General features: G+C 38.2%; 1 protein-coding gene across 2 annotated transcripts in view; it reads right to left on the bottom strand.

Annotated features, from left to right (window-relative positions):
* The window catches only part of usp45 (ubiquitin specific peptidase 45), a 42,898-nt gene that overhangs the window by 8,674 nt on the left and 18,974 nt on the right, over positions 1-15,250 (bottom strand). For both annotated transcript variants that reach the window (XM_016502544.1, XM_016502545.1), the window contains exons 7-10: positions 13,976-14,071; positions 13,737-13,867; positions 3,575-3,662; positions 244-325 (exon numbers count right to left, since the gene is read on the bottom strand). In XM_016502544.1, the coding sequence (XP_016358030.1) occupies positions 244-325; positions 3,575-3,662; positions 13,737-13,867; positions 13,976-14,071 (397 nt within the window). The remainder of the gene's footprint in view (positions 1-243; positions 326-3,574; positions 3,663-13,736; positions 13,868-13,975; positions 14,072-15,250) is intronic.

The following is a 15,250-nucleotide window of genomic DNA, read 5'->3' as shown; positions in this document are numbered from 1 at the left end:
TACATATATATATATATATATATATATATATATTTATATAAATTGATTTATATTATAGATTTATGTTATATATGTATAAAACACATTTAAACAACTCAGAACACAAATGATAGATCCTTTTTAAAATGATATTTTCATGTAAATAGTGCCATTATGTTTAGAATCTTGTGAATGCAAGCTGTCACTAGATGGCAATATTGTTCTGAATGATGTGAAAAGCAGGTGGAAGCATAGATGGAGCACCCTTCACTTGTCGTTTCGTCTCCTCGTCAGCTGTCTTCTCCGTGGGGTTGTTAAAGGCTTTGAGGATGCCTGCTTTAATGCGCTGTCAATGAAAACACAATGTGATGCCACTTTGTTAGATAATGAAGCTCAAACAGTTGCTGTCACAAAAAGCTTCCTTTATCGTGCTCAAAATAACAGGCACAGCAGAATTATCACCTTTCTTATCTTAAAATAATGAAAAGTTAAGATTTGAATTAAATAATAAAGAAAAACTAAATGTCAATGTTTTTGTTATTTATGAAAAATTACTTATTTGACATTACGCATTTGACATCCATAAACAAATTAAATAAGTCACGACCATTTTTCCACCTCAGACTTTAAAATCTTCACCCTTGGACGTGTTCTTTTTTCTCAGGTTTTTATTGCGGTAAATAAACTAAAGCAAACACAAGGCCATGAACACGTGTACGTGGTGTAAAGTAAATGTGTGCTTTACATATTTTACACAACAAATGCATTGTATATCCCATGTATGTGTGGACAAAGACTTGTGAAAGTGAGTGTCCCTGTGGTCTTAATGAGAGGTGACATGGTCAGTGACTGTGTTGGTGAGAGAGCTGTTAGAAGACACAGTCACAGTAAAGCACCAATCAATAGATAATTGGCCGTGGTGGCGATGTCTGTGGGGCTCAACCGGTCTCCCCCATTGTCCCATCCCCACGCTCGGGATGGGCTATTGAGGCCAAAAGCCTGGTTAATCCCTCACCATCAGCCACTCAACCCCCCAAACCTCCATCTGTATCATATCCCGCTGCAACACACACTAATTAATCACACAAACCCTAAAATAACTAGGCCACCACACTCTCTTAAGAAGTTGAGCTCACTTGAGCACCCCATTCTTAGCTATTTTTATTCAACAGCTAATTGGTGATAATTCATTGATGTTAATTAGCATATTGGAAGCAGGGATCCTATTGGCTAATCAACATAAATATTGTGGTGTCCATTGTCTGGTGACTGGCTTAAGGGGTCTCAGCTCTGGGATAAAATATTTTGAAGCATGCTTATATATATATATATATATATATAAAACAAACAATCTAAATCATAATGATTGAAACCTCAACTATTATTAAATTTGAGTAGATAATGTCTTTGGCTCAAAAACGTGCGTGTATATTTCACTTTTGTAATGTATACAAATTCAAATATAAATATTTATTTTTGTTATGCGTTTATGTTTTTAAGTCTCTTATGCTCTCCAAAGCTGCTTTCATTTAATCAAAAATAAAATAAAAACATCAACATTATGACAACATTATACACTCTAGCCCGCCCGCCGCCGCTCACTCAAGCCCGCCGTGTGTGACGCTGTGTGTTTCGTTGTGAAAGCGAAACTACTTTGTTTGGCCTTCCAAAAGAGGACACGACTAGAAATCAGTGGTTAAGTTGTATTTACAACACTGTTCCAGAACAGTTTAACCCAAATATTCAGATGTGTGCAGCACATTTTATGGAGGACTGTTTCCTGATCCTGGAAGAGTAGACTACAATGCCGGCTGTTCTGACTCACAGACTGTAAGTAGCTACGTTTTTTATATTAAAGAATTTGCCACTGACGATTCAAACGAGAGTTTTGAGCAGTGTAGTGTAGCGCTTGTTGTTTGTCATTTCTCCGATCACAAATGCAGACATGGTTTTATGTTTACGCGGCGCGATGCAATGCGTAAAAAGACAGTATAAGTCATTATAATCCTTAATTATGTCCCCACTGGATGCAACAAATGCCTCGTTTATAATGGGTTTTAATGTTTTTGTCTCGTCGCTCCGGTCAAACAGGGCATCACAGTATGGTAAGGGGCGTAACATTTCCGTCACACGCTTGAGGTATTCGCCAATCACAATGCACTGGATAGCTGGCCAATCAGAGCACGCCTTGCTCAGAGATGAGCTTTGTAAAAATCGAGGCGACGTGTCACATGATCCCTCAGAAATCATTCTAATATGCTGATTTGGTGCTCAATAAATATTTATTATTTTTATCAGTTGTGATTTTTAATTTTTTGGTAGAAATTGTGATTTTTGAGAATTCTTTTAATAGAATTTATATGAAAGACAAATCTTACACATTATAAATATATTTTCTGTCGGTATTAATTGTTTTCATTTAAAAAATCATACTGAACCCAAACCTTTGAATGGTAGTGTATAAATATTTGTATTTGTTATGTCTTAATAACTATGCGCATATATCAAAGTAAATGCCATCCGTAAATTTACCGAAGTACACGATATTGAGGAACATTTAAACCAGATTGTTTCCTGTGTTCTCCCCCTCTGCCTCCCCTAAGTTTGGAAGTTTGGGTCCTCCATCACAAAACTTCAACAAGCAGCTGACTGTTTCCCAGGATGCACAATGAGGCCAGTCGCGCCACTTGTAAGGTTCCTAAGTGGCACAACTGTCCACATTCACAAGTCTGAATGGGCCTGGCTGGCCCTGGGGCTCATCGCTCGATGCTGCACCCGCTTTCTTAGGCCAGTTAGGGCCACTGGTGGGGTTGCGTTGGTCTTGGCCCCTAGCACGTCCGCATTAAGAGACCCACAAGCTGTATTATTCTATAAGAACCACCCTATCAAACTTCTATGCATCTGCCCAAGAGAGGTCAATGTCCCACCGTCGGTTTGCAAATGCAGCCCTTTGCAGTGACTGGTATAGTTTATATACACATACTGAGGAGGACTAAGGGCGTAAGGCTGAGAACAAGACCCCCTGTAGACCTGGTATTAACAGTTTCTGGCCACTCCAATGGAAACAAGACAAAGGGTAAACAGATAAACAGGTTGTAAACCTCTACCACACTATACTTCAGGTGTAAATGCTCATTCCTTAAAAAAAAAAAAAGCAGCTAGGGACTGCACACTCATCTGTCAATCAACCAATGATTTCATATTTAGATCAGCTAAATACCACCTTTAAAAAACCTAAATTGAGCAAGAATTTTATATGTAGCAATATATATATATATATATAAAATTATATTATATTAATTATAATTATATTATTACTTATTTTAGTCTTTCTATTTTTATCATTTGATTTTAATATTTTATTATTAATTAATCAGAATATGGTCATAAAGGCAACGGTTTTTTGGACCTTCCCCTTAAAATTAAAAGTAGTTAGAGAAGATAAGATGCACATTACTGCTAGGTCTAAAAGGTGGTCTCATCTGACAATTTGCGATCGAATCACATGAGACAGATCTCGATCCCAGATGAAAACGGGGCCAAAGTTACTCTTTAAATAAAAAATTACTATAAAAAATAAATAAATCACACTCACCTTTGTCTCCTCCACTCTCATGGAGTCCAGGAGGTAGTGCAGCAATTCCTGACTGTCCTGTTGCTGGTAACCCTTAAAGCGAGGGGCCCTGAACACACACAGAATGAGAATTCCTGTCACACAAACACAGTGGCACAAGTGTAAATACATCCACAGGGACAAAAGGAGCCAAAGCCACGCAAACACCAATAAGCCACACACAAAAAGCAATCAGCAGCATATAGACGAGTAAAGACGAGAGAAGAATGGACATAATCTTCTCTCAAGGCCTTTTCTCTGATGCTGCATGAGGTGACACTCTCGCTGTCTCTCGGCAGGTTTCAGGATCTTAAAGGGAGCTATTATTTTTCACTGACAAATTTCATTCACTTTTCATTTCATCATTCAACCAGCTGAGATCAGTCACACACGCGCAGCCACACATCATACACATTCAGACACAAAGATATATAAAAGTAGTCTGACCTTTAACCAATTCTCTCACTATACTGAATTATAGACCCAAGATTGGAATTTATTTCTCTGAGATTTGAAAGAACTGAAAATTTTAATTAAAAATATTAAAATGAAGCCTTTAAGTATTAAATTCCCGCAATTTAATATGGAAGAACCACCTTATACAGCTAAGTAATTTTAGATGAGTATATATCAGCTTTACTCACTGTTGATGTGTGATTTTGTTTGATTCTTACAGGCTGGTGTATTTACATTATTAAGATTTGCATTTGTAATGGAGATTTTAAAATGGCCAAAATGTTCTCAGTAATATTGAACAAAGAACAGATAAGGGTTATGCAAATTTCATGCAAAATGCAAATTTTCAATAATGACAGTAAAAAAAAAATAAAAAAAAAAAAAATAAAAAATATATATATATATATATATATATACACACACACACACACACATATATATATGAAATTACATCAAATGAATGAATAAATATTGTATAGAAAAAACACTGCAATTGTGTAATTCTGCATGTGTAAACCGTGATTAATGTGATACTGACGTCAAACAAACCATTTCTAACAGAGATCAACTGAAAACACAAGATCTTTCTAGAAAAACAACCTCATGAGACAGTATTTACAGTATATTCAACAATGTAAATTTCGTCCAAGATTTACTGCCTAGTTTTTTTAAACCAACAACAGCAATTTATGGTATTTATGACCAAACAATTACGGTGACCTAAATTTCGGTGCATCCCTAAACACTTGTCATATCTTGATGTCCTTCTACCATATAAAGCCACATGCTGAAAATAACTGAAATTATGTACAACCCTCTACGCACACCGTGGCAATATAATCGCCATTGGCTAGTACATTTTTTAGTTTACTCACCAGACTGATATACCATTTTACACACATACATACATAAATACAATGTAGTAAACTACTATATGATTCTACCAAATCAGCTTATCTTTGTAAAATGGCACAGCTTCTTAAATATCTGAATGTACACTCTTAACATCAGTCAATCAAGCATTATATTATGATAATGTGATAATAAAGCACCATTTAATGATATAACTAGTGATTAGAACTAAAACTTGGTAACCATGTATGAATACATTTGTCATTTTAACTGGACTTAGGACTGGTGGTGATGCTTAAGATATCGTTGGTCATAGATAATAGTAATTATTATTAAAAGATAATACTACTACTAATACTACTACTAACTGCTGGGTTCATGAATATTAATCACGTTAATCATATTAATTAACTGATTTGCTGAAATCAAAACAGGGACGGCAATAGATGAGCGCCAGCCAATGAGATTGCTGTTTGCGCATTAGTTCCGCCCACTACTGGAGAAATCGGCATATCTTCTGCTGCTTGTTCTTAAAAGCTGAATAATTCTAAATGAACTCCGTTATTTTGACAGGAAAATTCAACAAAGTATATTGTTTACATGTAGCGCGTTGATTCAGCGTGGTATGTAAGACTCTCGCTCTCTCTCTTTGCATGTGAGAGAAATATAGCACTGTCGTGCTCCTTTACACTAGAGTTTACAGTACGTCTACAGGTACGCAGCGCATCCATTGAGATGAATAGCACAGATCGCTTGACGGAGAGCAAAACTCTCAAGCGTTCAGTCAGAGTGTTCAGCGAGTGAAAATATATCTGTGCTAAACGCATGGCCGTCGCAAGGGGGGGTGCGAGGCCCTGTGCGAAGTAAAATAAGTTCTAGGTTTGTAGTTATATATGAAGAGTTCAGATGCAAAAGCCTCTCTAAGTGCCATCTAAAATTTTCTTTTAAAATGTTTATTTTCTCAGGCTCCTATGTTTATGTTCACTTATTTTACTTTAATGGGAAAGAAAATAAAGTGAAATTACTGAACCTACACATAGGAGTCTGATAAAAATGCTAATTTTAGAAGAAAATTTCAAACGGCACTTAAAGGCTTTTGCATCTGAACTCTTCATATGAAGCAGTAATCAATTTACACTATTTGAAAATAATATTTTTTTTAAATGTGCACATTCACTCTTATTCGTATGTCTAATAGCCGAAAACGCAAACGTCTCTTGTCACGTTCATTTATGATTTACATGAATCATGATCACATATTTTCAATTCAAAACGGCGAAATTTCATAAAAAGTTGAGTTTGCATCACTAGATAGTCTATTACGGTCGGTCGTTGAACATTTCTATCGTAAAACAGTTTTCTAATACAGTACTACTGTACTTACATCATTCCACGAACTCTCATTGCGTTGTGACAGTAAGACCCACCTTCTTTGATTTGATTGGCCATCTCGATCATTTTGACATTGACGAGCGCTGTTGGACCACTGAGGCAGACCAGCCTAAAAGTTTAACTTTTAAAACTTTTTGTCATCCTAACAACAAACAGCTTTACTCATTCTTATACACAGTCTTATACTGTCTATCAGCTATGACTATTTTAGTCTTTCAAAGGACAAAATGCGTGGAAAAACAGCAATAAAAATAAGACATAAACGACATAAAATGCAGGGAGCGAGGCCCTCTAGAGGCGCGAGGTCCTGTGCAGTCGCACACTTGGCACAGCCCTTGCGACGGTACTGGCTAAACGTATAATTAGCCTCCAACTCGCACACTGGCGAGTAAAATCTAAGAATTTATTAGCCAATGGCTAACGATAGACATTATTTAGTTGCCCAGAGTAAGATTTAGTCACATATGCTAGTGATTTACTCGCAATGTAGAGGGTTGATGTACAGAACAGAACCAGACAAGACCACCCTAAATATAAGTTTGTCCTTCCTCCCAGATAACCCTGTGGTAAATCTAGTGGAAAAACATGTTGGGCGTTTAGGAAACATCTCCTTAGACATTCTGCTGGGTAGCCCAGGCCAGATGTGGGCCAGCTGCGGGCAACATATGGGCGGCTGGAACCGGCCCTGTATCAACCTGTTGTGCAGTGAGTCTGGATAGCTGGTGAAGCTGATGGGAAGGCCATTTGGCCTGGTGATGAACCGAAGGGTAAAGGGGCAAGTCAAGGTGTTGTGTCGGGTTGGGACGCCTAAGGCTGTCCAGATGCTCATCAATGATTTTGCTATTACCTGCTAAGTTAGCAAGCACTGTGTTTGTGAGGGCAGGCTGGGTGAATGGATGCACTGGCAGGACGGATGGTCAGACAGTCTGGAACACCTCTACCATGGGCTGATGAGTTTTGACGTTCTGTGTGGCTCTGTGTGATCATAGTGCGTTTAAGAATGTCCAGCCACCTGCTTCTAACACAGGTCATGAACAGGGGGTCTGCAGAGACTTTCTCTGTTTCTCACTGCTTCTTTTCTCATCAGCACTACCATTCAGTAGCATCATGCATGAAGAACTTACAGCATAAAAATACCACAGCAATCTACAGTGGAGTCTAAAAGTCTGAGACCAAATTTAAAGTCTAGGATTGGGATGATTTAAAACCTGAAAATAAAATTTTAGAATTTAGATTTTTTTTCTGAAGTAAAATAATAATATTTTAATTTGATAAATTCACTTTATAAAAAGTCTGTGGTCAATAAGATTGATTCTTTTATTCATTTATTTTTTAAAGATTTTTTTCAACAAGAATGCATTAAATGAAAAATGACAGTATAGGTCTACATTTAAATAAAATAATTTAAAATAAATGCAGTCTTCTAAATTTTTTATTCATCAAATAAACCTTAAAAATAAAATGATTTTGAACCCCACTGTGTATGCATAGTCAGGGTATACACAGGAATCATGGAGTTAAATTTAATACCTTTTAAGACCTTTTTTAAGACTCTTTCCATACATTTTAAGACCTCATCGCCACTCCAAGTTTTAACCGGTTACATCGGTGACACTTTAACTTACATTTACTATATATTGATTGTAAGATAGCACAATTAAACAGACTTACTCTGTGATAACTCCTTATCAATACAACATAATTCAGAAGTGGGGAAGAAGCACAAGATAATTAATTGAGTTACTAACCAATGCAACCAAATAAACAAGAATTAGACCAATAAACAAAACAACTGACAAAACTTATTGAGGAGGGAAAATAAAGCTCTCCGAGCTAACAGGGCAATGAGTTCACACAGTACATTCAAAAGATGTATTTGTCACATCAACTCAAACCATAACTGTTTTGTGGAACACTTCTCATGACAAACATCTGACTGATCAGACAGTTTACCTGTGATTACGGAGTGCTTGATTTGATGCAGATTTGACAGAGTGTCAGTACTGCACCTGATCATGTCTGAATGATCATGGAAGGTAAAATAATGATCACAACTATTACATAATTTTAACTGTGCATCCCAAGCCCATGCCAGTAAAAAAAAAAAAAACAGCCCAAAGTAGCACAATTACCATATTCCAAATATAAAAATGTAATTTCCATCCCTAAAATACATATTTTACAGTCACTGTTATGCACATTTATCATAAACACAGCTCAAATGCTTCCTACTAGTGTGGCCCAAAACATTTGGCAGTTTTATTACAGGTAGAATGCAAAATGTTTCAGTACAAGCATTTCAACCAAATGTAATTTATGCAATATTTCAAACCTTTAACCCACTGGGGAAAATCAACCCATATGGCAACAGTTTAAAATCAGCCCAATTTCGTGGAAAAAAACAACAACAACCCTGCATCCAACACGAGCTGCAGAAGTCAGATTTGACTAATCACGGGTCAAAAGTAAGGAGAGATAACTGACAAGATGTTGGAGGATTTGCTTCTCAACAGATCCCGAGCGCATTGACAAATATATTTTATCGTAGAATGTGCTCCCTTACACAGTGCGCGCGCGATTGCGAAATCGAAAGTGAACTACGACTGCGAGCGTTCATTCAAAGGGGATTTAAATACCCCACATATTGATAGTGGCGCCTTGATGCGTGAAAATATATACAATATTATAATGTTTGCGGGAGCAGATGGGAGCGTGCTGTAATGGTCAGAAATTCAGCGAGAGCGGGATCAACAAGCCCAGCGCTATCACACAGCGGCGCAGTCAGTCAGTGAGCGCCGTAACAGATGACGTCAAATCTTGCGGGATTCCATAAATAAAATACACAGAACCCCACTATTCGACAAATATACATAATGAAAAGATGATACAAAATGTAATGCCTTGGAAAATGGCATTTAAGACTGTTTAATACTTTTTAAGGGCCTTAATTTTCTCAATTGATTTATCAACTTTTAATACTTTTTAAGACACCGCGGACATCCTGATAGTAGATGGCTGGGCAGTATATCGAGTTTGTACGATATATCAATATATATTTATAAACAATATGGTATGAGGCAATACCTCCTATATCGATATACAGTAGTTTGATACAGCACATCTGAAAAATAGCGGAGGACACAGTGAGCTGCTGAGGGGAAAAGTGCTAATCCTTTTTTGTCAGAAACATGAGACATACTTTATATTAAGAGCTTTAAAATACCTCATAAGATGTAATTAACATGTCTAGTTTAAAGCGGCTATTTGTCTTTTTGCAGTCAGGAGTGCATGTGCCTTCTGCGCGCGATTCTCCGGAAAACTTCATAGACTTCAGTGAACGAGCGCCGCTGCGTGCATTATAAAAAGTAGATTGTAATGTTACAACGTTAGAATGTAATGTGATTTTAACCCTTTTTTGCACATAATATAAAGCCCACATGGTTACTTTCACTATATTTGTTTTAATTATATTACAGTAGGCGGATCAGGCTGGTACAAGCACAGCATGAGCTGCAGAAGGGCAGGAACGGAGTGAATGTGTTTGGGAGAAGCTGACGGGTGATATGGGCTCCAGTGGGAGAGAGACCGAGAATGTTCTGGAAGCTCATTCCACTGGAAGAGAAGGCTGAAGGAGCCTGTAGCGGTGCACTTAATATGGCCCTGCCACAGATGGACAGCTGTAACCACTAACACAATTAACAGCGGATGAGTTAGTACCAGACAGTGCCAGTACAATGCTGCAATGCACACAGGCACACAAAAGCATACTACATCAGACGAATATAAAACACTGCCATACACGCATCTTACGCTGAGCATAAAACATACACAACAAACAGTTCTATGAGACACAAACATACATCTCAGAGCTAAGCACAGATTTTGGCAACTAAGCAATTAATTTATCACCTGAAATATCAGCAGAATTACCCCAAAAAACGATTAGGCTATTCGAGTGGTTCTCAATCTTTTTGACTTCAAAGTCCCAAACTGTCCACAAAAAAAACGCTTCTTCACGTAGGCTGCTGTAATGACTGCTGTTTTGTTTTCAAACAATTTTTTTTAGATTACAGAAACTAGTAGTGTCTATATAATAAGTAACTAATAAACATTAAGATACATTTCAGAATTATTGAATTTTTAAGAGCTGAATGTTCTTCAAGGGGCCCATGCACTATTTTTAACCAAAATGACCTTTCCAGATGTCTGTAAGAGGAAAAATGTTATTTTTACTTGCATTTTCTACATAATAAAATGGCATAACTAGAAAAACTTATATTCCTTATAAAAATGTGTATGCTGAATATGTCATAATAAGAATTATTATTTTAAATTACATTTAGAAATCACACTTCATACAGTATATCAAGGTTTTCCAAGAAGTGGGAACCTTGCAACCTTTGGGTTATGAGTCCGACTCTCTAACCATTAGGCCACGACTTCCCCGCTTTTTTAATTTATTTTTTAATTTTTATTTTTTTTGAAAGTGACGTAAATATAATGTAAATGTAAATAACTAAATTAACATTTTAAAACAAGCCCCAAATCAAATAAGTAACAAATAAAATAAATATGAATCGATTTTCAACCGGCTCGCGGTTAATCGTTACATCCCTATTGGTTATTCAAAGAAAAGAAAAAAAAAAGTTGTTGATGGTGTGGTTTAAAATTTTAGTTTTTTATGCTCATTTTAATGCTTGTTTTTTTATTTTGTTTATCATGTTTAAGTCATCTTGAAGCCCCCTTTAAAGTTTGCCTGCCTGCTGGTTGAATTATTTGGTATGCAGATCTGGTCACTAATCACTTTCAGATTACCATCTTTACATCAGCCATCAACCTGTCAGCCAGGGTTTATTTTGTAATAAAAACTGTCTAACTGTACATTATTCTTCCCATATAGACACAAGAACTAAATGCAAAGAGCAATAATTCTGTTGCAGAAGATCTAGAAACCTAACAAAAAAAAAAGTTCTTTTGGCAAAGAGCATAGCTAAAACTAAACGGGTCAAGTATTTTTAAATCCAAAAAGCAGCAACCCCCTGAGAAAGCATAATAGTTTATGTAACGTGTACGTTCCCTTGGAACTGGAATCATGTCGGAATTTCATGTGAAGTCCACTTCGCAGGGCATTTACGGTCGAGTAAGACAACGCTTGAATGCTGCTGCCAGAACAAGAAACCTCCTTACTGAAGTGAAAGTGTTGACTGGTGTCACTATCTCGCGAACGCGCCGGCGGATCTCCCCCAAATTCGGGGGATCCCTTCAGGCATATTCGCCGATACCGATATATCGGCGACAGGCTCATATCGGCCAATAATATCGGCAAAACGATATATCGGTCGGGCTCTATTTTGAACCCCATAAAATTATTAGTAAGGAGGGAGAAAATGTTTGAGATATGAGAACCAAAATAGCAGCCAGTGTAACTAAAGCCTATTATTTCACATTGCCAACCAGAACATCCTTAAAAGTGCTATAATTCGAACTGGTGCATGTGTGCTTGAATCTCTGCATTAACAGACACAAAATAAGTTCCATTCAATCTCAATGTGAAATAGGCAAAAAGGTTTGAGACATAATTAAATACAGTACAAATCAAATGTAGTTAAAGAAAGTGGAAGATACAGACATCTGGGCTCAGGGTCAGTGTGCGTGTTTACAAGCTGGGACTCTCACTCACACCAGGAGCAGTGTGTGGTGAGCAGGGAATGCTGCTGACTGCTCTTTGGACCACTGCTGGCACTGGTGCTGCTCAGATCTGTCCAGCTGGCAGCATGACCTGGCCCTCGATCAACCATGCCAATAGCACTCAGCTGTGTAACACACAAACACGCACACAGGCTACTTGTTCTTCACCCATTTTATGGTTGGGTTGATCCCACCTTCAAAAACACTGTCCTTTAAAGCATGATGTCTCAAAAGATGCCATTCTGCCACATTGTCCAACATTGCAAATGGCGCAGTAGTTCAAGTACCCCATCAGACCAACAGCTGTGGCCCGTAGTTTGCCGGTCAACAAACGCATTACACAGGATCTTTCCTGTCAAGGACATCCTGGATTGCACAAGCGCACAGACATAAACCGTCATCACAGAAGGCCGTCACTTGACCCTAGAGAGGAAATTACATTAAAGGTGTATGTGAGATTCAGTGTGTTTTAATTAGAGGTCGAACGATGTATCAGTTTTGCTGATTAATCGGCACAGATAGTGGACTGCTGGCAAAAATCCATGCCGACAGTTTTTCCGGGTTGCGTATGTTGCTGGACCAAGCTGAGAAGGTCCACAGTCATTATACAGTAATGTAACCTCTAGAGGTGGAAATCACTGACACCACGTGCTGTTTGTTTTGACACGTGACACTGCATGCTGCACAGAGTGGGACACTTCAGATGGGGATTTAAAACATCGACAACTAAACGGTGTGTGCACATTAAACTGCAGTGCATGTTTTCATATCATTACTAAGTAATTAATTTGTTGACTAGATGCTGCAATAGCAGAGATAGGACAGCAGTATCTTGCTATCAAGGCTGAGAGGACTTGAACATTAGAAGCACCTCAAATGGTTAAAACAATGTGACCAAAACACACACAAGTCTGATGCAAATGTTTAATGTCATGATTGTTACCATCTATTTGCATTAGTTTATATAATCTGGTCACATTAATGCATATGTTAGCCAGCGAAGTTGCAGATTTAAAGATGTGACGTGAGAAAGCAAACGGATACGTTGATTCAGACGACCGAAATCCTGCCACGCTGCAGAGCGCCATTCACACGGTTTTAAATTAAAATACATTATATTTGTCCCAAATCGATGTTAATGTACATAATGACTTCACCCTAGGCTGTAAAATAATATATTGTGCATTTTTCAGTGAAACGTTTGTCTTTCTGTCATTTTGTCTTTATCAAAACACCAAAAAAAGTATTCATAAATGTTTACTTTTCATGTGATGTGCTTACTTTTTCAAAGCATTGTACATGTTTTATGCATTCATAATGGCTGATGTGTTTTTGTGCGTGTGTATATGCTAAAATGAATTGGTGCGCTTAAGGCTGAGATGATGCCAGGTGAGCAGAACGCACATGTACACACATGCAAACCCACAGGTCTGATAAAGGCACAGTACCTGAGTTAATATCACAGAAGCACCAGAGAGACACCCAACTGCCTGGCAGGCTCCTGTCTGAGCCACCCAACCATTCAGCACATTCAAACAACATTTAAACAACAGCCAGTGAACCATTCAGTCTGTACATGGCATAAAAATCAACCCCAGAGAGCAGGGATCCAACCAACCATTTGGGTTTAAAACAGAGGCTTGAAACCGCTTGGCGTACATTGACGAACAATTAGCCATGTTTAGATTTGCTGACCCACAGAGCTTGTAGAGACTTTCACAGTGTATATTTACAAATGGCGGCAGTATAGACATACTTCTGACAGAGCTGCTTGAAAAGGATCTTGGGGGAGACAGGCCCTTTCCCAGGCTCCTTCATGCTTTGGAGGAACAGGAACATGGCTGAAGTGAGGGGTTCTGGGCTGGGCAACGTCACTGTTAGTGGCCCCTGTAAGAAAGCATAGTACTCATATCATATCTAACATACAGTGCGGTGAGGCATTTTGAGATTATGACAGCGACTGGACTAGTTCAGTCCATGATAGTTGGAACGTACCAAGTTAGTCTCAGCAGGGGGGCAGATCTTCATCTTATGTCCTTTTTCCTTGACATCTTGAATCAGGTCATTCAGCTTGTGGGTCTGGGAAAGATTCTAAACCAAAACACACAAACAGCTACAGTTTTTCAGTTGTTTTTATATGTTCTCAAAGATGTGTTTCCACGAAAATATTAATCAGCACAAGTGTTTTCATCATTGATAATAAAAACGGTTTCTTGAGCACCAAATTACCACATTAGAATGAAAACATGAATAACTTATTTAATAAAAAAATATTTTAATAGAAAACAGTTATTTTAAATTGTAATTAATATTTCACGTTATCACTGTTTTTACTGTATTTTTGATCAAATAAATGCAGCCATGGTGAGCATAAGAGACTTTTCTCAAAACAGAAGGAAGCCTCTTCTAAAGATGATGCACAAGAAAGCCCGCAAACAGTTTGCTGAAGACAAGCAGACTAAGGACATGGATTACTGGAACCATGTCCTGTGGTCTGATGAGACCAAGATGTTCAGATGGTGTCAAGCGTGTGTGAGGAGTACAAAGACAGGTGAGGAGTACAAAGACAAGTGTGTCTTGCCTACAGTCAAGCATGGTGGTGGGAGTGTCATGGTCTGGGGCTACATGAGTGCTGCCGGCACTGGGGAGCTACAGTTCATTGAGGGAACCATGAATGCCAACATGTACTGTGGCCAACATACTGAAGCAGAGCATGATCCCCTCCCTTCGGAGACTGGGCCGCAGGGCAGTATTCCAACATGATAACGACCCCAAACACACCTCCAAGACGACCACTGCCTTGCTAAAGAAGCTGAGGGTAAAGGTCATGAATTTGGCCAAGCATGTCTCCAGACCTAAACCCTATTGAGCATCTGTGGGGCATCCTCAAACGGAAGGTGGAGGAGCGCAAGGTAGGGCTGTTACGATTATGAAATTTGGCTGACGATTAATTGTCTAAAAATGGTTACGGTTATTGCGATTAATCGGTAAATCTCCATCACCTGCGGGCTTTCACATTGAGCAGCATTAACTACACAGAGCCGTTGTTCAGTGACGAGTTCACTGACGCAGGTGATGGAGATTTACCGCTAATCTCCATGTGGTCCTGTTCGGTATCGCAACTTGGCTTCTCTAAAATGAAAAAAGCTCTTTGGTGTTGTACTGTACACATACTATAAAATTCAGATTATTTCTTTCTTTCATATGTGCTTATATGGGCTCCTTATATCATTTGGTTCTTTGGTGTCCTTTTGGAGTTTCTAAGTGTCC

Source organism: Sinocyclocheilus anshuiensis, unplaced genomic scaffold (assembly GCF_001515605.1).
Source record: "Sinocyclocheilus anshuiensis isolate Anshui unplaced genomic scaffold, SAMN03320099.WGS_v1.1 scaffold782, whole genome shotgun sequence".
In the NCBI taxonomy this organism is placed as follows: Eukaryota; Metazoa; Chordata; class Actinopteri; order Cypriniformes; family Cyprinidae; genus Sinocyclocheilus; species Sinocyclocheilus anshuiensis.
Note: the sequence above shows the minus strand (reverse complement) of the source record. Positions and strands in the feature narration are given on the sequence as shown.